The 26470-nt window shown below is 38.8% G+C and overlaps 1 protein-coding gene across 7 annotated transcripts; it reads left to right on the top strand.

The window, feature by feature from the left end:
- Positions 1-1094: 1094 nt before the first annotated feature.
- LOC113026310 (homeobox-containing protein 1-like) lies at positions 1095-13744 on the top strand. 7 transcript variants are annotated; one of them, XM_026174970.2, is made up of 10 exons: positions 1095-1292; positions 6898-7389; positions 8511-8596; positions 8699-8809; positions 11016-11172; positions 11259-11341; positions 11565-11660; positions 12142-12230; positions 13185-13268; positions 13369-13744. In XM_026174970.2, the coding sequence occupies exons 2-10, from the start codon at positions 6899-6901 to the stop codon at positions 13699-13701; spliced, it is 1530 nt and encodes a 509-aa protein (XP_026030755.1). In that variant the 5' UTR covers positions 1095-1292; position 6898; the 3' UTR covers positions 13702-13744. The 7 variants fall into 7 exon arrangements, with proteins under 7 accessions (XP_026030755.1, XP_026030746.1, XP_026030737.1 ...); XM_026174961.2 differs by having other exon boundaries at positions 12139-12230; XM_026174952.2 differs by having other exon boundaries at positions 12136-12230.
- Positions 13745-26470: the final 12726 nt, after the last annotated feature.

Raw genomic sequence — 26470 nt, 5'->3', positions numbered from 1 at the left:
TTAGAAATAATTGCAATTGGGAATGTAAACATTGGGATGTACTCCCTAGTGTGTAAACAGAACAAGAAGCAAGACTATACTTTCAGCTTCTACTGGGTTTCAAATTTCTTCTTCATTTTTTGTCTGCTTCCTTTAGGGGTCGCCACAGTGGATCAGCTACCTCCACCCTATCCCTAGCATTCTCCTCTGTCACATCAGACTACATCCTTTACTACATCCATGAACCTGCCCTCTAGTCATCCTCTTTTCTTTCTCCTGCTGCCTGGCAGCTCCACCTTCAACATCTCTTATAACCAGTTTATTCACTCTTCCTGCTCTGCGCATGTTCAAGGCATCTCAGCCTTGCCTCTTTAACTTTGTCTCCAAGCAGCTCAACCTGTCAGTCTGACATACTCATTTCTAATTTTGTCCCTCCCGATCACGCCAAGGGAAAACCTTAGCATCTTCAACTCCTGCCACCTCCTGTCTTTTGTTAGTGGTACTGTCTCCAAACCATACATCATAGCAGCTCTCATTACCAACTTGTAAACCTTCCCTTTCACTCTTGCTGTTATTCTTCTGTCACACCCACTCCACCCTGCCTGCACTCTCTTCTTCACCTATCTTGTGGATTATCTGTTGCTTTGTGTTGCTTGGTTTTATGTTTAGAAAGATTAATAAAGGTACTGGTTAAACTACATAACATAGGGGGAAATATAGCATAACTTCTCACCCGTGTGAAGGTGAACAAGAACAAATGTGAGTGCAGTTCTTAAATAAGGTGTGAGACATACTGCAATGGGAAGGGAAAGGGGAGGGAGGGAAAGCAAAGAAATGCAGTGTGAGAAAAAAGGAATCTAAAACTACACAAACAGCAATGAAAATTAATACATTTAGTGAGCATAAAAAAAGTAGAACAAATGGGTAAACTGGCTCTGAACCTGTTTAGAAGTATAACCAAAAATATATGTCAGACCAAATTATTAGAAACATCCCACAGCACTGCTTCCAAGCAACAGCCCTCTGCCACTGTACTGAATCATAACTGCAGCCAGGTGTCTCTAATAAACTGGCAACTCTATTTACTGTACGTTCAGTAAACTGCGACTCCCGTCGTTCTTTGCGTCGGTGTGTCAACATGGCGCCTGTCTGCCGGACAAAAGGCGAATCTGTCTGACGGCGGATTGAAGCCCAATTAGAAGCAGAGGAGACATTTTGGGAAAACTGTCAGTGTCTGTGTGTCCCTGCGCCCCGAGGCGATAGATATATGGTAAAACAAACATCCGCGGAGGCTCTTGGACTGGAATAATAAGGTAAGTTAAGTCCTCCAGCTCCAACTACTGCTGTCTTCAAACGGTCCTGCCAGGAGCCCGATGCATTTCCTTTTTTCTGTCTGATAACTGCAAACTCCTTAAAAAATCCCCAGTGCCACCGCAGCGGTGTTTTCCCGCGGCGGTTAAGTTTCACACTATCAAAACTGATATTAGCGGTTTTGTCTGAAAAATAACGACTCGGGCTCTCATTCGGCGGGTGTGTAGTTCTCCAAGAGTCACTTAATAAAAAATAATGTCAACTTTTCCAGTTGCTGTACAATGCTCGCTAATGCGGTGCACTATGTATTCCAGCAGAGCGTCGTAATTACGCTGAATAATGAAAGTCATAATAATTGCCCTATTCTACTGTGTTTACTAGGAGTTAGTTTATAAGATGTATGCCGAATTCATGTATTGTTATCCATTATATGTAAAACGTATTAGGACATTTTCTATCGAGAAGTCAGTGTTTTCCTCGAAGCAGGAGGAAAATAAAATCCAGTTTTCTTTAACGCGATTCGGCGTTGAAGTTGACGATCTAAAGACGGACCTCTGCATCGGATTTACCTTATAACATCTGGTGACAACAGTCGACTAGTTTGTCTTGCGTTTCAGGTTTAGAGTCCAGTTAAAAAGTTTCCTACTGTAATTTAAGGACTTTGTGCATGTGCATAGCTGGCACATGTCTGCTACCAGTTCATGCCACGTCTGGATAGGACTTTAAGTAGGTCACTGGGTTCAGGAATGGTAATAGCTTTCCTAATGTCTTTGACTTTATTTGCTCTACTTGAAGAAAGAAAAGTCATAACCCACAGTGTGAAGTTTTGTTTTTGGTTTTTTTCAGGGAGACAGCTGGATTTATTTATTTATTTTTGACTGATTATTAGTTAAAAAGATCTGTAGAGTAAAACTTTAATGCCCCAAAGAGACAGGTATCCTACAGTCTCAAGAGGGAAACGTTCAAATTTTTTTTAAGAAATAGCAGATGGAATCAGTAAGAATATGAATTCATTCTCTGAAGCTAAGTTTGGAGAGAGAGAGCAAACCTTCACCTTGGAGGTAGCATTTGCAACTCAAAGGATGCTAAGGGTTCAAAATGGTCCGTAACATTTGTTCCAGATGCTGAAGGTCACTAAGGGTGACACCAGCAATCTTGGAGCACACCTTGACAGATTTGCCACGCTTGCTTCTGTTTTTAACACAAGGAGAGTGGCAAATTATAGATGATGAAAACGAGGAACTTCCTTAAAAAGAGCAACCGTTGATTTCCTTTTTTTTGTTTTTTTACATACAGCATGAATCAATCATATTAGGCACTGTTCTTGTCTGCACCTCAAAAAGGAAGTGTGTGCATATGTGTGTTTTCATGTACTCCATACAGTGCTTAGCAGGCATGAGCCAGTGCCAAATACTATTCAATTATCGGTAAATCTGTCTGTGCTTGCACACATATCCTGTTATTTATCTGCTGGTTTTGTGACAAAGACTATCAAAGCTACACACATCCATTTAAAAGCTAGACAGAGGGATATTATTTTACTGACATTGTGGCATCTTATGAAGGGCGTTTCTCTGATTTTGTTTAAATGGGGTGGCACAAAAGAAGAACAAGGCAGGAGGGGCCCACAGAAAATCAGAATATTTGATAAAAAGTAAATACAGTGCGGGAACTTGGTGCAGAAAACACTGGGAAAGATTTTTCAGTGTTTCAATGGGCGTTGTTTTGTATTAAACCGACCCTTTATTTAAGTAGGGTTATGAGTATTATTTAAGTAACACAAAGGTATTAAAGGTTTACCATCAAAATATACCGGCAGAATCGTAGACGCTATATTATCACATTACAATTATTGATTCTTTGATGTGTATATAATTTTAATGCTTTAGCTGGAGATGCTTTTAAATACTTTATATGCCACTGAGTAGCTTTATCGATAATAATACAGCATAATATCACGTAATTTATATTTTTAAAAGCTCCAGAATATTAAGTAATGCAGCTTTAAAATAAATTGTATGGAGTACAAAATGTGGCAAAGAGCATCATATTGAGTAGAAGCGCAAAAAATACTTAAAGTACAAGTACATTAAAATCCACTTCAGTAAAGTGCTAGTGTACATTTACTGGATACATCTGCTATTTCCTTATTTTAACAATGATTACAACTGTTGAAGATTACATTTGGACTGCTTTAACAAGGTACCTTGTCTGTCTGTGCTTTATCTGTGTTATCCTTTTACCAAAGTTAGTGTGGTTGCCAGACGGTGTTAACATTTTAATGGCAAACCTCAGCTGGCTGGATGAAAACCTGATATGGAAGCTACAGTTTCAAATACAGCGAATAAATGTTGGTTTCCTGCCTTAATATGGTTTACTGTTAGTGTTCTCTGCTGAAAGGAAAGGTGGATTTTTGGTGGCATTCACTCATGTCTGCTAGGCATTGTTAATTGACCTCTATCTGATTACTTTCTCATTTGCCTCCTCATCACATGTTGTCACATGTTTAAAATTCTGTCTGTCTGTTCCTGACTTTGCAGAGAAGTAATACAACAAGTAGAAAAAAATCTGTGTTAGCTAAAACTTTTTGTGAGGTTTCTTTTTTTTTTTTTAAACCTCTTAAAGTCCCGCTGGCAACCAGTGATCAGGTTAGGGTTAGATTCAGAGCTGCTCTTTGCATTTTGTAACTTTAATTAGAAAAGAAAAGCTATAGTCAATGCAAGAGTCTTCTATTCTTCCTGAAATTATGCTTCTTTGTTATGTAACTAAAATGCAATGCCAACCCTGGTGCTGCACCTGAGCAGTTCACTGTTGACCCGCTGGATGTTAAGAGAGGTTCAGTTTGAGACTTTAAAGCCAGACTTTGATGAGTTCTTCTAGTTTGCACTTACGGTACATGAAATCTTTGAAAATGCCTTGACTGGATCTTTCTTTGTTTAAAAGTGGAATAAATATAAAAATCTAAAGTCAGTCCTTGGCTTCATATTTTTGGTAATCTTCCATTGTTAATGTTAATCTTAGGTTACAAACTGAGGTTGAATCTCCAGAATGTGAAGGTTCAGATGTTTTTAGTTAGAAGCTTCTTCAACCTTTTTCTTTTAAAGCTGTTTTAGTCAGCATGTCTTCCTCGGTTGGACCCCACGTCTCCTCCAGTTTCATGTGGATTAGTGATATTACACCTAAAAATTTTTCACTCTTAAATGCTGGACTTTATCTGTCCTTAATTGTCCTTTCTCACATGGGGCACGTGGCACTATATAGTTGCTCCAGAAGCATTGTCACTACTGGCAGTCCTGGTTCAGGTGAGGGTGATGCCTGGGTGGAGCGTGTAGGAGGGCGCCCACTCGCTCTCTCCAAATTCTCCAGACAATTACTCTTTAATTTCTCATACAGGCGCAATGGGATGTCGCAAGGACTTTGCACTAGGGAGCTGGCAAGTTAAAGAGTTTTTAATGCTCAATTTGATTGAGTCGGACATTTACGTTCTCACTTACAGCTCCGCTGAGTAATGAGGAGAACAAGTGCAGCGCTGCAGTGAATGTGTGAAAGACAGTTCCCCTCAAAATAAACATCTATTTTTAGTATGCACAAAGATCAACTGATTTACCAGTGGTACTTGGTGTTAAGGCATATTGTAAAGAATACAGATGTTTCCTTTTGTGTTGAATTTGTGTTAGAAGTAAAAAAATAAATTAAAAAAAAACAGCCAAGTAAAGCAAACAGACTGTGAAACAACTGAAGATATGTTTGATTTTTGAATACGCATAACAAAATGTTGCACAGGTGATCGCGATCAGTGATTATCAAATTAAATGAAGTATATAAATAGTTTAGATAATCATTTTTGTGGTAACGTTTTCTTTATTGATCTTGTGTATCAGTCTAACTTCAGTATGAGTCATCCTCTGCAGCAGGGAGGGAAAGTATGAAGCTTTGCTGCCTGAAATGTAAATTTTTCTTGGCATTCTTCCCAAGATGCAAACACACACTCACCCGCAACCTCCCTCTCTTATATCTGTACGTGTTGATATGCCTGCTGACTTTGATTTTCTGCTGTGGCCTGTTTTTCTTCTCTGCGCCAGAAAGAAAAGCACTGAGACAGATGTTTTATCTCTTATTTCTGTGTTTATCTTCCTCGCTTGCTCTCCCGCTTTCCTCCCTCGGTTCAGCCTTGTGACTGTTATGACAGTTTTTTTCAGAAGTGACAAATTCACTGTGCAGTTATAGATAAGAATTAAAATTTAATGCGCCAGGGCTGCATTGAGGGGGGAATGCATTTGATTTAAAAATCATACAATAGCACACAGTGAATTGGGTGAATAACATATTTGTGTAACTTTAAAATGATTAGAGGAACCAAAAGCTCATCAGCTGTAATAAAATGCTTATTAAATGTGTAGGAATGCGCTTCATATCTGGACAGCAGCTGCTGAGTGGTGACGTCTTACTGTGTGTGTGTGTGTGTGTGTGTGTGTGTGTGTGTGTGTGTGTGTGTGTGTGTGTGTGTGTGTGTGTGTGTGTGTGTGTGTGTGTGTGTGTGTGTTGTAAATCTGCAGGCAGGAAGTTACCAGATGTGACTATACTGGCATTTTTTTTCTGTGATTCTTTCAGATGTGAAGCTCATTGTGCAGAAAAAAGTCTGCAATGAGCTAAAAACTAGTGATTTTCATTTTGTTTCATAAAACTTGCACTATTTATGGAAAGCATTTATTTTTCTGACTAGTCATTTCAAGGTATGCATTTTTTAAACACCTCTAAAGTGTTTAGTTCTGTTGTCAGTACATAGAAGCACTACGCATGCCTGCATTGCAAACACTTCACAGCAGTCATGCGGATAGTGTTACTGTGCAGTGGGCACTGATTACTGTCAGCTAGAGGTGGGCGATATAGCCTCAAAATTATGTCACAATATTTCGTGAAAATCTGCAATAATGGTGTTTTTCATCATGTTAAAAAATACTGAACAGTGTTTTGTTGATGCTTGTAGCTTGCTGGCAACAGCATATAGAAGTGTACCCAAATAAAGGGCGTTTTCAATCTCTCTTATCCAGTGAGCTGCTATCACTGATGACACACTACCTAATCCAAAGTGTGAATCTATTGAAGCAAGCTACCAGCAGCAGCAGGGCATTATAGTGCAATAGTGATGACACAGCATTATATGCAGTGACATGGCATAAGTCAAATGTAAGCCAGTGTTTTTTCTTTTCTTTTTTAGTGTTTTCTCTGGAGATTTTAAATATAAACTAAATGCTTAACACTTTAGTTTAACCAGAACTGCATCAGTTATTTCCATCTGCCATTTGCTCTTCCCGTCATATGGAGTTCAACTGGCAATGCTTGGTTAATTCATTTGTTTACATTTGGATTGCACATCACGGACTACCAGCATCTCTCCTTCCTAGACTGGTTGTTTGTTTGTTGTTTTCACCTTCAGCTGAAACAGTTTTCTTGCTTTTGTTGGAGGTTGTTGAAATAAGGGACTGTAAATGCATGGCGTTGCTATAGCAAAGGTATTGCAATATGACACTTTTATATTATGTTAAAATTTATACCAGTGTTAGCTCAGACAACTCTACTAAACAGTTTTAAAATAATCTCGTACAGGATGTTCCAGCAGTGTGAGGAGCCTCGCTTCACCATCGAGCAAATTGACCTCCTCCAGAGGCTACGGAGGACGGGCATCACCCAGGCAGAGGTTCTCCATGCTCTGGACACCCTGGATCACCTGGATCGGCAGCATGGGCACAAGTTGACCCATAAACCTTCCTATATGCCACCTTCGTCTTCCAGCACTGTCGCCGCCTCTTCTTCCATGACTTCTACCGCCACTCAGACAAGTTTTCCCAACAACCGCCTCTCATTGTCCCCTAATAACAACTTTGACACCACCTCCCCACCTCTGCCTGTTCCGGTAGCCTCACCTAATACCATAACAGCAGTAGTGCCAAACGGTTTGGTTGCCGTTACCAATGGGAAGCTTTCACCACCCCGGTTTCCTCTTGGGGTGGTTAGCGCTACTGTAACCACACCAGGGTATGCGTTTGAAGCTAGTGAAGAGGACATAGACGTTGATGAAAAGGTGGAGGACTTGATGAGGTAAGAACAGCCCTTTAAATGGCAGGTAAAACGAGGGCACACCAGCTAAGAGCAGATTAGATGTTCTAGAAAGTTATTTTGGAGGTTGTTTTTCAGGGTGTGCATTCAGACAACAAGATTAGGAAACAGCTTTTTTTTATTGTTTTAATTTGTATTAAATGTTGACTACAAGAGACAGCAATGATTTTATTTCCCTTTACAGGACTCACAAAGGTGATATTTCTGGTTTATTGGAAGGGTTAGTTTGAATGAAAGACTTCAAGGCTGAGGAGAAACTGACTAGTTTGCCAGATCTACATCTAGCAATCATAAAGCACAGCAGACAAGTGCTTTGTCAAGTGTTTTAGTCTGGTACTCCATGCCGTAAATGCCAGTAGACCAGCCTTCCCTTGATTCAATAATATAACACCTAGAAATTTTTTTTTTTTATATAAAATAGTTTTACCGGTATTTTTGAAATACATACATGTAATACTTGCATGTACACTCAATTGGAAAAGTCAGCATAGGAGGAACCTGCATGTATGATATTTTGATAGTCAGCCCTGGTAATGAGTGACGGAAAAGGGACTCTTGCCAACCAACTGCATTTAGTGCTACAAAGATTATAACACTATTTTCTTTAGTTTACTGCAAAAACAATAATAATTTGGAATTCAGATAGGTGCATGTTGCTTTTAAAGACACATGTACAGTAATTTGCAGCAGCAGAGGGTATGTGTTAATACAGAGGGTCCTGATTCCTGACAAGGCTGCTTGTAGCTCACTCTGAATATGAATATGATGCGATGATTGCTGCCAAACAAATACTCACACATACAAAATGAACACAAGTACACACATCCAGTCTAGTGCCTCTCATCTGTAGTCTGCAGCCAGACGGCAGCAATCAGCAGTATTGATTTGAAGATGTGTGAAAATGAAATCAAAGGAGAAGGAGAGCAAGGAATATTACAGCAGCACACATTCAGGTACAACAGCCTGTAATGTATATTTGAACTGCAGACAGTTATATCTGGTATAAGAATAGTGATTGTTGTGTTGCCGTGTGTTAATTAATATCAGGCTTGTAATGTTGAAAATTTAAATGTGTTGTACCTTTTTCTTCTCCCTTCTTGTAGGAGGGACAGTGCTGTGATCAAGGAAGAGATTAAATCCTTCCTGGCGAACCGACGTATATCCCAGGCTGTGGTTGCTCAGGTAACAGGTGAGTATAAATTGAATCTGTTTGGTAAAACACAAGCAGAAATGTTGGTGTGTGAACAAGCACCAGACCCCCACAAGTGTGACTCTGGTCCCGCTCCTCCAGGGATCAGTCAGAGCCGGATCTCCCACTGGCTCCTACAGCAGGGATCGGACCTCAGCGAGCAGAAGAAGCGAGCGTTCTTCCGCTGGTACCAGCTGGAGAAGACCAATCCTGGTAACAGCTAATTTCTCCAACAGCTCCACATTTCTCATAAAACTTTTCTGTAACTTTTCCACCTGTGGAAAAAATACTGTAAAATAAAACAGTAGGAGGGAGTTTTTTAATAACTAGTGTGCTGCTTTGAGTGTGTGACTCACTGTGTTGTCTTTTTTTTTTTTTTTTATAGCAAGAGCAAAAGATTTTTTTTATTTTTTAGGCTTAATCAGAATCAGAGATGTTTAGACACGAGTCAACAACTAATATTGAATATTTAAAATTACAAAAGAAGCTTACAGCCAGTAATAGATCAATAATAAATAATAAGACTTTGGATTAAAAAGTTCACAGCAAAAACAAAAGAATTGACAAATACAATTAATTGAGAGACAAAACTGATAAAGACAGAAGACGACAAATTTAAATTGAACAATTACTAAAGCATTCACTCTAAAGGGAGCATTGTAATGAATTCCAGGTGGTCTAAGCATAGAAGAGTTCTGCCAAGCTCAGACAGCTTGTGGGACTTGCATTGATAGATAGTATCCGTGTAAATTCTTTTGTAAGAAAAGAAAACTTGTTTTTTTTTTGTTGTTTTTTTACATTTTAGGAATCTTGAGAAGGCTACAGTTATGGAAACAAAGTGTGGAATAAACAATGGCTACATTGTGTTAAACATGGGATCAGCATATTGGAATGTACAGAATGGAAAAACAGTGGAGTCTACTTCTAGTTAGCACGTGACCTCCCTATAGGGAAAACAAACTGTCGTGGTGCTTCTTCCAGATATTATGACTCTTATCTGCCTTATTAGCTTGTTACTCTATAAAGTACTGATTCCCAGTCGGTCTGAAAAAAAATACAACTTAAGAATTAAGAATGTAGTTGACCTGTCCCTGAAAGCAGGTTCAACAAACTCTGTCATCAATTCAGTTTCCCATTCCAGAAAGGCTGATCACAGTAAGTTCAAACAACTCTGAGCATGTCCACCGTCAGTTAAGCGTGTGCGTGAGTAGAGACAGTAAGCCATCATCAATGTGCCAATACCAGGATTCACCATGGCAACGGGTAAATACAGAGCGGAGCTTTCATTTTAATCCGGTGGAGGAATATGATTATGTTTCAGTGTGGGCCATGATGTTTATCTTTATAAATACAAGACAGGAGAAAGGAAACATTTTAATTAGTTTGGCCCACAATATACATTTTGTTTAAACGGTTTCTGGTCATCATCACCCAACTTGAATTTTCATTGGATGAAACTGGAATTTTACATTTGACTTTTATATCAAGTTTTTCTTACCTAATCTAATCAGGTGTAACCTGACAGGGATAAAATGTCTGTGACAGAAACTGGAGATAAAATTCTGGGAAAATGGACACAGGTTACTTATTTGCCTGTGCTATTAGTTACACAGTAAAACAACAGACTCTGGCACATTTCCGCTGTCAAAAGGAAGTTTTTATTGAATGAAAAAATGTTTTTTGAATAGTTTCTGACCAGCAGTGGGCTGAAACAAAGTTATGTTTTATGGTGGAGTTCATTATTTCTGCCATTACTGGGTAAGAAATGCCTAATAAGATTTACAAAAAGTCTTCTTTAATGTTTTTCAGTATAAGCATTTATAATTTGGGCACTCTTACAACCATAGCAGAGATCTTTGTAAGGAGTTACAATTACTAAGTGTTAAGCGATAGTAGCTGTTTCAAGTTATAACATATGTTAACATTAATGTAAACATATTAAAAGAAATGTGTAAGTTATATAGAGCTATCTACATGCTAATCAGCTAGATTTGAGATATTTCAAACAGATGCAGATCAGATGACTGGATCTAAATTGGATACAGATCCTGGAGCGGCTTGAATCCATGTTCCTCTCTGCAGCTGCATATTGAAAAATAAATGCTTTAAAATATATTTAGTTCAGAATGTTAAAGTCCTTTCAGCCTCGTCTAAGTTAGAAATTAGTTATTCACATCATCACCACCTCTGACTGACATTTTTCTATCAATGTGACCAACTATGACATATAAGTTAGTGATCATTAATCAGTGTATTATGTGTCTAAAGATTTATACAGAGACAAAAGTTTGATTTAGACAAGGATTGCTGTGGTAATGTACAGTAAATGCTTCCAATGGCACGAAACTGACTTCCAGAACCTACTAATTTACAGAACCTAGTAAATCTCATTGATCTTTTGTCATGTTTGATGCTCCAGGTGCTACTCTGGCAATGCGAGCCACCCCCATACCACTGGAGGAGGTGATGGACTGGAATCAAGCTCCTCCTACATTTGGTTCGGCCCCCGGGGGCTTCCGTCTGCGACGAGGGAGCAGATTTACCTGGAGGAAGGAGTGTCTGGCTGTCATGGAGGGGTGAGGATGAGGAGGGGTACTGATGTAGAATTGTAGAACTGATGTAAGAAGAATTGAAAGTAACAAAGTGCAATGTGTATCTGCAGCTATTTCAATGATAACCAGTATCCCGATGAAGCCAAGAGAGAGGAGATTGCCACTGCCTGCAATGCTGTCATACAGAAACCAGGTACAGTCTTACTGGCGAAAGGTTGTGAATTGCATCCCAAATTAAGTATTAGTGATTGGGGAAACAAATTATTAGATTTGCTATTTAGTATAAATATGTTAACTACTTCTTTGGCTTAATATGTATTTATTAATTAGAAGAACTGCAGGATCCCAAACTTAATTTTTCTAACTGCATTGTAAAGCTAGTTATGTCCTAGACTGTGTGTGTGTGTGTTTTACAGGAAAGAAGCTGTCTGATTTGGAGAGGGTAACATCCCTGAAGGTCTACAACTGGTTTGCGAACCGCCGCAAAGATATCAAGAGGCGTGCTAATATTGGTAATGTCTACGTCTGTATTTGTGTGTGTGTGTGTGTGTGTGTGTGTGTGTGTGTGTGTGTGTGTGTGTGTGTGTGTGTGTGTGTGGGAGTGAAAGAGAGATACACGTTAGATGTTGTATACTACACTATGGTTTGGTGTAAATAAATAAAGAACCCACAGGAAATCACTTGTGCTGTATCTATGTGCTTAAGAGCATTATGTGCAAGTAGCACGCACAAGAGCTTGTGTTTCACTTTAACAGAAATCCTAATTGTGTGAGGTTCTTTTTCTGTGTCACCCAGTTCACACTAGTATTGCTGGTCATCACAATAGACAGTGTTAAATTTCTCGCACACCTGAAGAGGAAACAGGATGTTGTTTTCTTTCCGAGAAGAGCAGCTTCTGAATAGTTGAATCACTGTTGTCCTTATTTTGAGTGTGTTGCTGTTTTGTAGCTGAGTCGATATGCTATGATGACGTTTGTGTTTTTGAAGAAGCAGCCATCTTGGAGAGTCATGGCATCGAGGTTCAGAGTCCAGGAGGTCAGTCCAACAGCGACGACGTGGATGGCAACGACTTCCCTGACCAGGTAAACTATATACGTGAATTCCTACATCTTAATGTCTGAACATAGAAACACAAACCCCCTAAAAAGAACAAAGCAGGAACTCTGTATTTTTAAAGTTAATTGCCTCTCTGATTTTCCCCATGAGAACTGTCCTGGTCTCCATAATTGTTTTTCAAGGGGCTCGGCATAACCTCAATAAGCCATTGTTATTAATGACACCCACAGCTGTTGCTGTTGTGATTATGTTGCTCACTTGTGCACAGCTTGTGTTTGTGCTAGATTTTTGCTTCTCAACACTTGTGTTGGACTGTTGTATGTACCATATATCTTGTGCCTTCAACAACTCTGTATCACTACAATGACAACTGTCACAATGTTGACTATTTATGTAGAAAGCATGTAGCAGTTCTGCGTCTTTGCTCTGTAAATCTGTGGATGATTAGTTTGTAACGTTAGCAAATTACTTGATCAGCCCAAAGCCTTTGGATCAAATGGTCTACCTGATCCTTTCAAGGCAGTGTTCTCCCACATGAAACCAATTGCATGTAATCAGTGCTACAGGGACACTACATTTAGCAAGTATTTGCAGAAGAAAGAAAGTTCAGGGTCGGATTTGGTCTTGAAAACTGAAATGTTTGTCACAGTCCTTCGAACAGAAATCACTCCACAGATTGTTAGAGACAACAGAGTGTTGACGATCTTCTTTATTTACAGTCGGTCAATACTTAGGGAATAAAAAGTGTTTGACACATGAAAAAATAGCAAAACACAAATGTAACTCGCTCGTATTGCTCCAATATGAGGAGAAATCTCTCCGATAAGTCGACTTAGCGTGGGAATTTGTTCATAGTGCTTGTATGTTTAATAAAAATTAATGTTTGGCCCCAGTGTGTGAATGATCAAAATCACAGAAATATATGGTGACACCGATAACTTGCCTCTGCCTTGTATAACTTGTTTGCTGGTTTTTCACAGGGCTGTGAGGTGTCCTTATTTGATAAGAGACCTTCAGCAAGGCAGTTCAGTTTCAGTCGAGCTGACCTGTCCTCTCCAACCCAGGTACAGCTGGAGCACATCTACACCCGCCTTACATTTATCAGCGATTCCACACGGAGCTACAGATCCACTCAACCTTCTTTTTTCTTATCCCCTCACTCAGGTTCCCACACTGCTTCCGAGCTGGTTTTCTGCCCTGGGTAGAGGGGGCGTGTCTGGACAGAGGGCCGCATCTCTTATTGGTCGCTCCCTAATATCAGGCGCGGTTCCTCAGATGGAAGGTTCCAGACTAACAGGTGTTTCCTGGTCCCCTCCTTCCCCCTCTCTCCAGGACGAGCCCACAGTTCACAGTGCCCTGTCCGAGGCCCAGGATCCAGTCAGTTTGGAGAAGGCGGCGGCAGTGAGTGACAGCAGCCCGGTGGTAACCAATCAGGGGGATGGCGCAGGGTGCAGCGTGGGGAATGACATCAAGACGGAGACTCTGGAGGACGACTGAAAGGAGGGGCAGATATCACAGCTGTCAGAGCGATAAACAGGTGTCATTATATGCAAGCAGATTTTATAGGAATGTAATAATAAGTGGAAAAAAAATGACCAAAAGTCGTGTAAAGTCCAACCCTGAGATACCTCCCAACCCTACCTCCAACCACCAACCTGCTCTGCTACGCTCGTATAGGCATTATTATTGTATTATAATTATAATATTAACAATAAGCTTTTATTTGTTAGTGTTCCCCAGCAACCTGTGGAAAATTTAAAATGTACCTAAAAACAAATTCAGCAAAGAAAGTGAAATAGGACGCACCTATAAGGGAACACATGCTGTAGCTGTCCGTTTTCTTTGTTGATTGTTTATGTTGAGGCATTTTAAATCTTCCATAGAAGGCTGATAAACAGGACTTTCATGCATTTTGCAGATTTTCTTGGAAAACTGCTTTTTTTTTCACAGCAGGACAACACTGTATTTGACATGGAATTCCAAACATTTCAGGGTCTTGCACTGTGATCACAACACAACTTAACAGCCTCAAAAGATAAATGCGTTCATTTTAGTTTATATTAACTGATAGTTATAAAGTGTTGCAGCACATTTCATCACAGTTCTTTATATTTTATATTTAATCTTAGGGTAACAGCATATAAGTAATCTGTCTCTGGGCCCAAAATGTCTGAAAAATGTTTAAGAAAAAAAAAGAGAGAAAAACAGTATGAGCCTCCCCTGCCTGATAAGATAAACTCAATGTGTAGAAGCAGCAAAGGCCATAATGATTGAAACACCGATAATGCAATTTTATCATTACTAAATCTTTCAGGATTTATTGTTTTTACTTGTATTCAGATTTTACTTGTATTCGTGTGGTTACTTATATGCTGCAAGTTTATATTGAAAATTCAGCCGCCTAAGGTTTTCAGGCACTAATTTGGACTTAAATGTGATTTATTTCTATTTACAATAGTGAAATTACCCTTTATAAATATTTAAATACTGTGAATTTAGTAGCGTTTAAACTAATTAGGGCCTCAGTTTCCAGTGAGAATTTAAATCCTGTATGGCTTTACTTTGCTTCCAAATCAATAACAAGTTTGTTTGTTTTTTTTATTTCATTTTTTTGTTTTGTTTTTTTTGAGAGAGTTGTATGAAAACTAGAAACCTGGGCGTCCTTGTGACCGGGTGACGTTTATTCATTCGTACCCAGTTACCTGCTGGATTATATAATTAATAATCAACACATATCATTCAGCTGAGAGGAAGTCAGTAGTGTCAAAAAGCTGTTTAAATACTAAAGATTAAAATGTAAAGTGAATAAATACAGATGGGTGATAAATTAAAGGAAACTGAACCACTTAACTGAAACTGAACCTACAGTGTTAGGATCCAGTTTGGGCCTGTTTGTCCCTGTAGAGGGAAAGGTCACAATAACTCTACTTTCCTAATAAGGGCGTTCTCTTCCAGGCTGGCAGTGCATTGTATCTTTAGGCATGCAGTCTGCATATAGCTTTCAGACGTGCTTTAAGTTTTTCTAAACATGGTCTATCTTTTGATTTTCATTTTTTTTTTAAATGGTTATCTTTTGAGGTGAAAAAGCAAGTATGTTTGGTGTTAATGTCACTGGCTGGAGGCCATTGATTGGTAAACATTTGGTGCTTGGAAAGCAGCTGTGGCTGAGAGAGCCATTCATAAACTGATTGGAAGATTAGTGGTTCAGTTTGCACGTTGAATTGTCCTTGGGCAAGATGCTGAACCCCATATTAACACATTTGAGATGTTCAATACGGGTGCTGATATGATAGTTAGTAATGTAAAAAACCTGATATTCCGACTATATTGGCCCATATGTTTTTTCTTTCTCTAACATTTGTTGTGTAGCTATTTATTTACTTGTTTACACTCTGGTTTTTGTGTTTGCATTGTACCAAACGTAGACATTTGAAACGTGTTTGCTGTTGTAAGTGCTGATGCAATAGATCGGTAAGTGGCTAATATCATTGCCCCCGATGTATCTATCAGAGCGCGAGTGTTTGCACCATATTCTTAAAGGCCCATAGTATGCAAGCACTATATGAATACAGGTCTATTTAACGTTCACCAGTTTGGCAGTGTTGGGTTGTGCTTATTTTGTGTGAGCCGATGAACAGAAAAAAATGAGCCAAGAAAACAACTTTTGAAAACAGAAAGCAGACTCTTGTAAGCTGTGAAGTCACCAGACTGTCACCAGAATTACACTCACTTGGGCACCTATGGGAGAATGTGGGCTAGTTAGAGAGGACTCTGAAAACACCAAATGAGGGAATATGTTTTGGAGGAATGCTGTTCATCCCTGTAGTAGAGTTTTAGAAATTTGGAGAATCACTGAATTTCCAGTGCATGAAGGGCCAACACCTTGACACGACATTGGGTTTTTCCTTTAATTTGTTACCCATCTTTCTAATATGTGTGTGTGTGCGTAGACACACAGACTATACTTAAATACAGTATATCTATCCAAATCCATTTCTTTGTACACTATATAGACATATTAGCTTCAAATGAGAGAAACTATCAGTATGAGTCTTATCATGTTGGTGAAAGACGAGTGAAACATTAGCCAAAGTATTAAGTTTTAAAATTTTGTGTATTTTCTGAGTGTATGATAATCATGGATGAAACTGTGTGTTTGAGATATGCTAATCAAAGACGCATCAGATGTGTTAAAAACTATTTCAAGCAAATGCATCATTTTTATATTCTTTTTCAGGTATATCTGTGTTTGTGCTCGATATGCCATGTGTTCAAAACACACACTGTCACTTTTAAGCTGTATTTTCATTTTGAATGACACTTAATTTGTTTATGGTGCTTTGAGTCCTTGTTGATATATTTCACTAGTCACTAAGACTGACTGACAGGCCAGAGGAGGTTATTTCTTTTGAAATCACCATAAGAAGAAATCTCCTTTAATAATTAAAAAACCAAGTAAATATTTGAGGTAAAATTGAGGATATTTAAGGTTAGTACAGCCATTGTAGAAGTATTTTTAAAAGCTGAAGGCATGGAAGCGTCTAATAAGCCATAATTTAACTGTCTAAGTCAGATACACTCCTTGGTCTTCACATGTGGGTTCAAAACACCCAAGACAATAATGGCGAAGAAGTCCAGATGTGGGTGACGTCACAGCGATGCCGTCTTTACTAAACTGCTCGTGGTTCATATTGTTAAAGCTCCAGAACCCTAAAATAATTTCCAGATCAGTTTTGTAGTGAATACAAAATCATCCACCGGTCAAAAGTGAGTAAGGGCTCTGGGGCTTTTGGTTTAAACGCCGTCCTAGTCATGCACTCCCAAAATGTTCTGCACACTAAGCACCGTGCTCGGAGCGTTTCAACTACACTAACAGAAATGTCATAGTGATCCAAGCTTTGTACGTACGTCCTGTTCCACCAGAGTCAAGGAGGAGACATGGCTCCTCAGCTGCTTAATGTTCCGCTGATGAACATTAAGATAATTGAAAGATATACGGTCACAAGTATGTCTGAAGGATCCAGGATTTTAACTGAAGATTTTGACAAAATTTTGACTCTGGCTTTGGCTGAAAATGAGCTCAAGTTTGTAGGCGAGAAAAGCAAAACAATGGGTTAAAACACGCTAAAAAAAAGTAAGGATGACTGCAGTCTCCAGTATGAGCAACACGCACACAGACAGACACTTACTAACCTTTAAAACAAAATAAAAAAAAGTGAGTGCAGCTCAGTGGGGGATCACTGCTGACACTATCATTCAACACTATCAGTCCAGCTCTTACATTTGCTTACCTTTTACAGCTGACACTAAAACCTTCTCAAAGGCTAAAACATTAATAATACTACAGTGCAGTGTAACACTTGATAGAAACCTAAATGCTTATGAAGGTGCAGCACACCTCAGCTTCATGCTTAAGTGCCTCATTTTTCTCAGCGCACTAACAGAGGATCAGTGCATGAAGAAGACTTCTACAATGGCTGTACATTTTTAACCGTACTAATGCAGGCGAGTTAATAACATGATGTTCTGTTACACTAAAGCGGCTTCATTCAAACCGGTTCATCGTCACCAGGTGCTTTACAGGCTAAGCTACTAGTTCAGAGTTTAAAAACTCAACATATATACCTCGCTCCCTCCCATTCAGCTATAAGCTACTCCCCGCAGGTTTGTTCACAGCTGCTTCAATGTGAATCAAAGCTTCAAACTAACTGTCGAGCTGATTTGTGTCAGTCCCGTCTGGATCAAACTGTGACAAGGCCGTAAAGATGATTCACGCTGGCTGACAACAGAAGTGTCAGCGGCTTTTCAAAAGGGAAATTTCTCCTCAAACTAGAGCCAGTAAATATCACGTTTAAAGGGAATTTACTCATTTATGAGCTCCAACGTCCACCAGGGTCCATAAAATACGAAATAGTCTCTCTGTCATTCTGGTGGATTTCAGTGTTTCGGGCTAAATGTCTGAGAAACTTTGTTGCATGGTGGAGGATTTCTTTAATTGTGCGGCAGCAGAGCTGTCCTGGGTGTCTTTGCTTTAAGCATTTGAGACATTATTAGTCAGTTATGTAGCTTTCTGTCATTTAATGATTTACACCAAAATTTACAAACCCATCAAAGGGTTACAGATCGTTTTTTATTTAGTTTTTTTCTTTTTAATCTGCTAAGCAGAAGCCTTTCTGAAATGAATCTATGGATTCATTTAGGCCATTGTGCTATTTTGAGATTATTCTTTTTTGCCTTCATGGTCTTCTGATGACATTGCATTTTGGAGGTCTGAAGCAGCCAGTTAGTGTGAGTTTGTGTCATTTTAGCTATTTTGTACATAAGAAAAAGGGAAAGAAAACTGCAAATGAAAAATAAAGGCAAGGTCACAGTCTTAGTTTGATTACCCATCGCGGTCTATTAAAACGATTGGATAGATAAATCTGAGGTGGATCTGTGTCAATAATTTGTTAAGCACCACCAGGAGACCTTACAAAAGTGAGAGTAAACACTGATTTAAACGTTAAGAAATAAGCTAAACCTTCTTACATAAAGAACCCATATTTGCTTCTAATAACAGAAACCTCAGTCTTTTCTGGTGTTTACTGTGCTTTTGTCTGTTTTGATCTAAATGGACTCTTTTTGTGCCAGAAACTGCCTAATACAGTTAAAGTTCTCATAAAATAAAAAGCAGTAGGACAGAAACAGAAAAGCCTTTGCTCGTGCTGCGTGTTTCCATCTGCCTTCAGTCCTCTGTTGCCTTGTTGAACTGTTTTTCTTTGTTTGTTTTTTGGAACATCTACCTGTGCATATGTTTGGCACTGACTACACCTTGACTCGTCTTTACCTGTGCCATATCCCGCCGTCACTTTGGCCGGTGGTCCACATAGTACAGCAAATACTTTATTCAACAGGAAAGTTTGGATGTGCGATGCTTCCTTTAACAAAATCAGGGTGCATGTTAAGGTTGAGACTGATGCCTCTCATGTGAGGTGCTTTCATTCCTCCTTCATTGCTCAGTGTTGTGATATGCAGTTTCACGTTTAAAGAGTTAAAAAAAAAAGAAAAAATCTGTTTTTTGGGTTGTTTTTTTTTTTTTTAAATTAAGGTGAAAAACACATCTATCATCCATGTGGTCAACGTGAAATGGAGACGCTCCGGTGTTGATGTTCTCATGTAATCAGCCAGGAGGAAAACAAGCAGTGGTTGCCATTTCACTGTGGCAATAAGCTCTTCAATAAATCTCTGTAAAATGAAAAATATCAAACCTCAGCAGGATCTTTGTTGTATCAGTTTAAATTGATTTTTCTTTGTTTATTTGCTTCTTTTCTATTTCAGGATTTAGTGCCTTTTTTGGACAGTAGACTGTTCTGTAATCGCTATGTAGAAACTCTACATAGGCCTTTTGTTACTTTTTCATCTGTTGGATAAACCTTATGTTATATTTAAGGTGTGTTTTTATTGATATTCTATTTACAAGGGAATAAAAACTGATCAGACTCCATCAGTGTGCTGCTGTGCTTTCTTTACCTGCACATCTCACTACAGAATATTTAAGGCATTTGAGACTTTGGATGAAATCTCCGGTAACTAGTGAGCAAACTAAGATATAAATGCGTTCAAGTCATCAGGTTTGACCTGAGTGCCTGCTCTTGTCACTATACAGTCTGAAAATAAAACCAGCACAAGTAAAAGAATTTGACATCCAAATAAGGTCATCTGCTTCCTGAGGGCCAAGAGGTTGTGATTAGATTTCTGCCTAATTTCCAAAGTAGTCATTTGTGGTACTGGAACTGGGGAAAAAGAAATATATAAAAGATCTGTAAAACAGCTTTGCGCAATTGCATTATGCGTACAGTGTGATCTGTGCCTGCAACCATGGGAGAAAACTAATGAGTATGTGCAGTGGGCTGGACAACAAGAAAAGAAACCAGAAAATAGGAAAACTTGTTTGTCCATAAGCTTTTTCCCTTTTCCCAGTTCAATGAAACTAGCGTGAAACACTCATACCATTATGATTTAAGCATTTTACTCTTGAAGTATGTGTTTTCCCACTTGAGCCCTGCCCAGTGACACGAAATATGCAAACTGCTCAGTTCTGTAGTCTTACTGCTTTAATAATAAATAAATAATTCGGAGTTCAGTTGAATTTCTTTATAGCTCCAAATCACAACAGCAATGGTCTCAAAGCATGTTGTACTTTAACCTCCTAAGACCCAAACTCTTCCACGGCATGCATTTTTAATTTCTCTTTGATATTTGGGCTGATTGGGGCCCGATGAATGTAAAAACAAAGAATTACCAGATTTTTTTTTTTACCTTATTTTTGTTTTTATGAAAAATCAGGGCCACATATGAGGATATTAGTTTAAAATTTTGGTAGAACAGTAGCAGTATAATGTCCTCGTAAGTGGATATCAGGCCCTTGTAGAGCAAACTTGAGTAAATAACCCAAAATGTGATGTCCACATATGTGGACACCAGGTCCTAGGAGGTTAAGGTAAAACCCTAAAATACTGAGAAACCCTAACAATCACACCCCATATGAGCAAGAGATTTGGTGACAGTGGGAAAGACAAACACTCTTTTAACAGGAAGAAACCTCTAGGCTCAGGATGGAGCAGCCATCTGCAGCTACTGGTTGGATTGATGAAGGAGACGAGACAAAAGCCATGAAGAGGAAGAAAGCCAGATATTAAATGCAGAGACGTGTATTGGGTTAAAGGAATATATGTTCCACAGTATTAACAAAATAATTCCAGTTTAAGCTTCTGTATTTCCTGTTAATGTGGCTCAGTTACCAATTTGGAAAAAGCAGAAGCTCTGAAGTCTTAAGAAAATAGATATTTTCTACATGAAGAAATAAATCTGTTTTAAACTCGACTTAGTTGTAGTTAAAGCAGTTTGAGCCACATCAATTAATACACCAAGTTGAAGGCTGAGGTATCCTTTAAATGAGTTTTGTAATGAATCTGACTGGAATTAAAGTGATTTTAAAGTACCTAATAACTTTTTGTCTTGGCCTTGAGTGGTGTAAACAATCCCGCCTTAACTTGTATATTTGAGTTTTCAGCTGTGACATTTTTAAATCAGAGGAGTGTTCGTCGGAGGACGCACGATTAATTCTGTGCTATAATCTGAGCAAATTACACAGTCTAATGAAAACTTGGCAGCAAGACTGACTCACTTCAATTCATTTGACCTTATTTGAACTTAAATGGGCTGACCAGTAAAACAAGTCCATAATAAACCCCCCAAAAAAGTTGTGGTGTCTTCCAGTATTAAGAATTTATGTATACTATATAAGTGCTGTTTCAACATTACACCCGTTTCTCCACATGAAAGAAACACAACAGGAAATCTGTAAAATTACAGGTAAAGTTCCAGAAAATGGAAAAAAGTTCCAGTGGTGCCAGCTGTGTTTTGAGATAACAAATGAAACAAACAAAATGCAGTTATTTCTAAAAACTTCAAGCATCAGATCTTCTAGGCACAAACAAATACTCTGTTAATATTCCTCTTTTTTTAAATTTTATTTAATCTTATCAGATTACCCTTCAGATGGTTTTAAAAAAAGAAAAAGAAAAAACTTATTATAATACATGTTTATTCTTTGGATTGCAGCATATAATTACATAAAACAATTAAATTAATCAAAACCCAAACTTGTGCTCAGATTTTTTCTTTTATAATTCTTAATATGAGCATATATATACACACACATACATACATCGAACAAGCACTTGGATGGTGCACTCACACATACAAATGACACATCAGGACAAACGTGCCCTAAGGGATCAATAGTAGCAGTGACTGATAATGATTAGTTAAGATGATAGATGGGCTTTATTAATACTGCTGACCAGGCTGAAGCTCAATAAACAAACACTTGAATATTTAAATATTTTCAGCTGAATGGGTTAAAAGATACACGACTGAAAATATTTTTTTGTTGTCGTTTTTTGCAGGAGTAACAAGAGGAGTAAACTCTCTGACTCGGCAAGCACCAATCGCTCAGCTCGGTAAAAATATGGCAGCTGGTACCTCAGAGGAATATTGATAACAGCCTTTAAAATACACCAGCAGACATTGTATCTTAAATGATGCACATGCAACAAGGCGGCAATGCATCACCCGATGCCCTCATATTGCTCATTTGTGCAGTTTATACTAGCACAGAAAACAGGAACTTGCTGCCAGCAGTGAAAGGCTGTAAAAAAAAAAAACTATAAAAGGGCCTCGGAGCAGGAGGTGGCATAAGCAAGGCCAGAGGTAGTTTCAAGGTGAAAACTAACTACCCAGGCAGGAAAATATGCTTTTGTCCAACACAAATCCAAGAAAATACAATTTCGGAGATAAGATTTCATCCCAAGTAGCTGTTAGGTTGCTGCTGCAGGGCAGTGGTAGGTTAGATTTCACTGTCTAGCTATATAGAAAATTCCCTGTGAGGAAGTCAGGCATGGTACCCACTAGGGGGCGACACATTAGCCTTCCTTTAACTGGAAGAGAGTAATAAACCTGACAGCTCCTGTGGACCAAACCATTAAAAATTTAACCAGACTGGCTTTCTGTGGTTTTGGAATGACCCTTTTGAATACTGCTGAGTTTAGTACAGAGCAGAGCTGAAATTGTTGCTGCTGAAACTAGTCTGGCTCCAGGTTGAAGGCCACATTAAGGCAGGCGGGGGTTTGCTCAAAACCAGTGATCCTATACTCAGCATGCAGCTGCAGGCAGTACGACAGACGATGCAAAGACATGGGATTGAAAATGAGCAAAATAAAAGCAAAAAACCTTAAAAAAAAGAAACTGCGAGGGACAAAAGATTCGTCCAGACCGACATACGCTTGGATCCATATCACAGGAATACAAGTAGAATTAAATGTGGTCCTGATGGTAGTGTCATGGAAACAATCTCTACCTCTAATCTTTATAACTACTGCAGCAGAGATGGAGCCTATTGAATTGAAGCTAGAATATTAAACTCATCCAAACAGCAATTACTAACGCTACACTTCCTTTTGTTCAGTTCTTCTTTAAAAAAAAAGAAAAATAAATCGACCCTTGTTGACGTGTGGATCTTGAGCATCCTGCAGTCTACAGAGCTATATTCTTATCTGCTTTATGCCCTCATCACACTTGATCCACTGCTATGGGGAGCTAAACAGGAGATTGTGCTGGAAGAGAAGTCCATCTACATTGGAGCTTAGCTCTACATTTTACAGTTTAACTTCTGGGAGGAAAACAGTGAGTAATCTTAAATAATCATACTAGGAGAAGGAGAAGAAAAACAGGTAATCTGAAACAAGAAAAAACCCACTTCATCTTTAAAAAACAAACAAACAAAAAAACAGTTTGTATTTTTCTTCTTACATGTACAATAATTCCAGAAATTAAGTCTTCAATTCCATCTGGAGGCGTTTGTGCAAATGAATTGAAGCGTTGATATGAAAAAAGTGTGTGAAAGATACATGGTCACATGGTTTCTGAGGCACAACAACATAAAAGAACATCCAGAAGCCTGAAGTGATCTCAAACACACAAAGCAGAGCAGACACCAGGACGGGAATTAGTATTTTTTGCCAGTAGAGCAGCGAGGGCGAAGGCTTGCCGCTCTATGCTGAAGTCCCAGGAAATGTACGTGAAACGGCCGCTGACGGTTATTTTCCCATCTTGGCAACGACTCAAAGACACAACTGAATCAGAGACAGGTGCACTCGACACTCACCCACACACACAAACGCACACAGGAACACTTCCTTTATTACCACCGAACCGTTACAGACCACATTATTGAAAACTAACCGACAGAGCACTTCACAACCTGCTAACTAATGACACAACAGGCAGAAACTAGCCAATAAGAGGACTCCAGAGGTCTGGACTTTATGGCCAGACAATAAATACACAGATAATAAAATAGACTGTGGAGCCTCATCTTATATTTCAATCAGTTTCCTGTACAGAAGTGATTCTTCATCCAGAAAATATCCTGCCCATCGCTTCTTCAAGGCTCATACGACAAAGTGCCTCATTCAGAAGAATTTTACTAAGTCATAAAAATATATGGGCCACTGAATCAGGAGCACGGACTTTAGTTTTGTTTGTCAATTCGGGAATTAAACACTACTACTGAGATCCAATCTATCATACAGTATGAGACACGAGTAATCAACTGATTCATTTACAGGTAAATTTACAACGCTAATAGCAGCGATTTTAATTAAATCATTTGTGCAACATTTATTTATTCAAATAAAAAGGCTTTACCAGCTTGTGTGCGATCACTGCGTGCACACAAGCATTTAAGCATAAATAGTAACTTCACTGATGGATCCATAAAGACGATAGTGTTCAGACATAGTGTGTTTACAGTATAAGCACACAGTAATCCAGATAACCGTTCCATCATCAACATCAGGAACCTGAAAACCATTACAGACACCAAAAACCTGCCTCATCCTTCAATAAAACTTATTCAGTTCATTGGGAGGCTCTTTTAAAGGAACCATAGAGCTAAAATACCCCAAGAACGTTCAAAATTAATTATTTTCCACCTTTAAAGCCATCTGGCCGTGCTTCATCCTCCCTCTCTGAGACAAACCGAACACTTCCTCACCTCAGTCTCGACATTACTCCAGAGATTTAGTGTTGCCTTTTCAAAAAGGACCGCCGAATTTAAAAAGGAAAATCCAACAAAACTCCAGAACCCTCCAAAAAACATCTCCCATTATGCAACTCAGTAGCAGCTTTTATTAGAGTCTCACCACGAGATTAATGCATCTGTGGCTTCATGGTATAAATTTATAGAAAAGTGTCATTTGCTCAGGTGTACAGAGCTCCTCCTCAGAGCTACAGGACGTTTTCACAGGCAGTAAAATTTTCAATGTGAACTGAACTGGATTGGCCCTTTAAAGAAGACCTATTATGCTCATTTCCAGGATTTTCATTCTTTCCCATGTGACTGAATACAGTTTGCTTTGTATCACTTATGTTGGAATATCATCCTTTTGTCAGGCCTCTTGTGAAAGCTGCATAAACTCGGGGGAGAGTCACAATTAAAAAGAAAGGCTGACACTTTAACTCTTTAAACAGATTTAACATGTTTCAAATTTTTGCCTCTCTCCTTGGACTTCCATCATGTAACAGATTAAATGACAACTTACTCAAAATAACCCATATTTATATTATAGTTGGACTCAGTGGAGCCCCTCAATTCATAGAATGAAATAAGCTATTTTAGCTCCATTCCCCTCGCTTCAGGATGCCTTTCCTGATTGGCTCCTGAGATTAACCTGAGATGATTAGGTCATATAGAGCCAAGAATATAAAAACTGTCTGAAACAGAGCATTTTGAGAAGCTTAAAGCCTTAGATTTTGGCTTATAGGGATTACTTGTGCAAACATTTATTTTAGATATGATCGTTCACCACTGTAAAAGTACATACAGTACAGGAAATGAGTAAAAGCATAATAGATGTCCTTTAACTTGTAAAAGCACTGCAAACACATATACCATCTTCACTCCTAATAGTGCTTTGGTGCACTGAAACAATTTAAATCACATTAAATCACAAGAATAAAATTCAGTGTAAAAATGTCATCATCCCTCTGGAATGTTTCATAAAACCTAATTTAAAAAAAGTAATAATCCACATGTCTACGATATCTTTTAAATTTTCTTCCACAGATCAGTCAGGACTGCCTCTGGGTTTAACACTTTCCCAAAATGTACTCATAGCTCGTTCTCCCATTTGTGTCAGTATAAAGAAACAAGGACTAAAAACTTACTTTTAAAAAGATCAAATGCATAGAAGCAAATTCACCCTTCTCTCAAGCTTAAGTCACTTTCTTTTCCTCAGCACATACTCTGCCCATTTCCACCTCCACAGCACTAAGGTGCTGCCCAAACAGCGCCTCCTGGTGTCCGGATATCATCAGTCACTTTCAGGGACATGGGAATATCCTGACTGGGATTAAAAATCCAAACAAACAAAAGAATAAAACAAACAAAACAAAGACGACACCAAAGAAAGCCAACCTGTTCTCGTTACCTTATCTGGTCGCTGCATCATAACCACAGACATGTTCTGTTCACGTACAGAAGCTCCTTATCCAACGTCTCCAGTGCAAAAATCAACTTTTAAAGCCTCCCAGTTTCATAGTGGCTTTGTCACGACTATTCCTGCTGTACGAAGCTAATCTTTAACACCATCACGACTACAACATTAACGTACACACAGAGCAACACTGTACAACATTTACACACACACGCACACTGTGCTTT

The sequence above is a fragment of the Astatotilapia calliptera genome, chromosome 1 (assembly GCF_964374335.1).
Source record: "Astatotilapia calliptera chromosome 1, fAstCal68.1, whole genome shotgun sequence".
Lineage (NCBI taxonomy): Eukaryota > Metazoa > Chordata > Actinopteri > Cichliformes > Cichlidae > Astatotilapia > Astatotilapia calliptera.
Note: the sequence above shows the minus strand (reverse complement) of the source record. Positions and strands in the feature narration are given on the sequence as shown.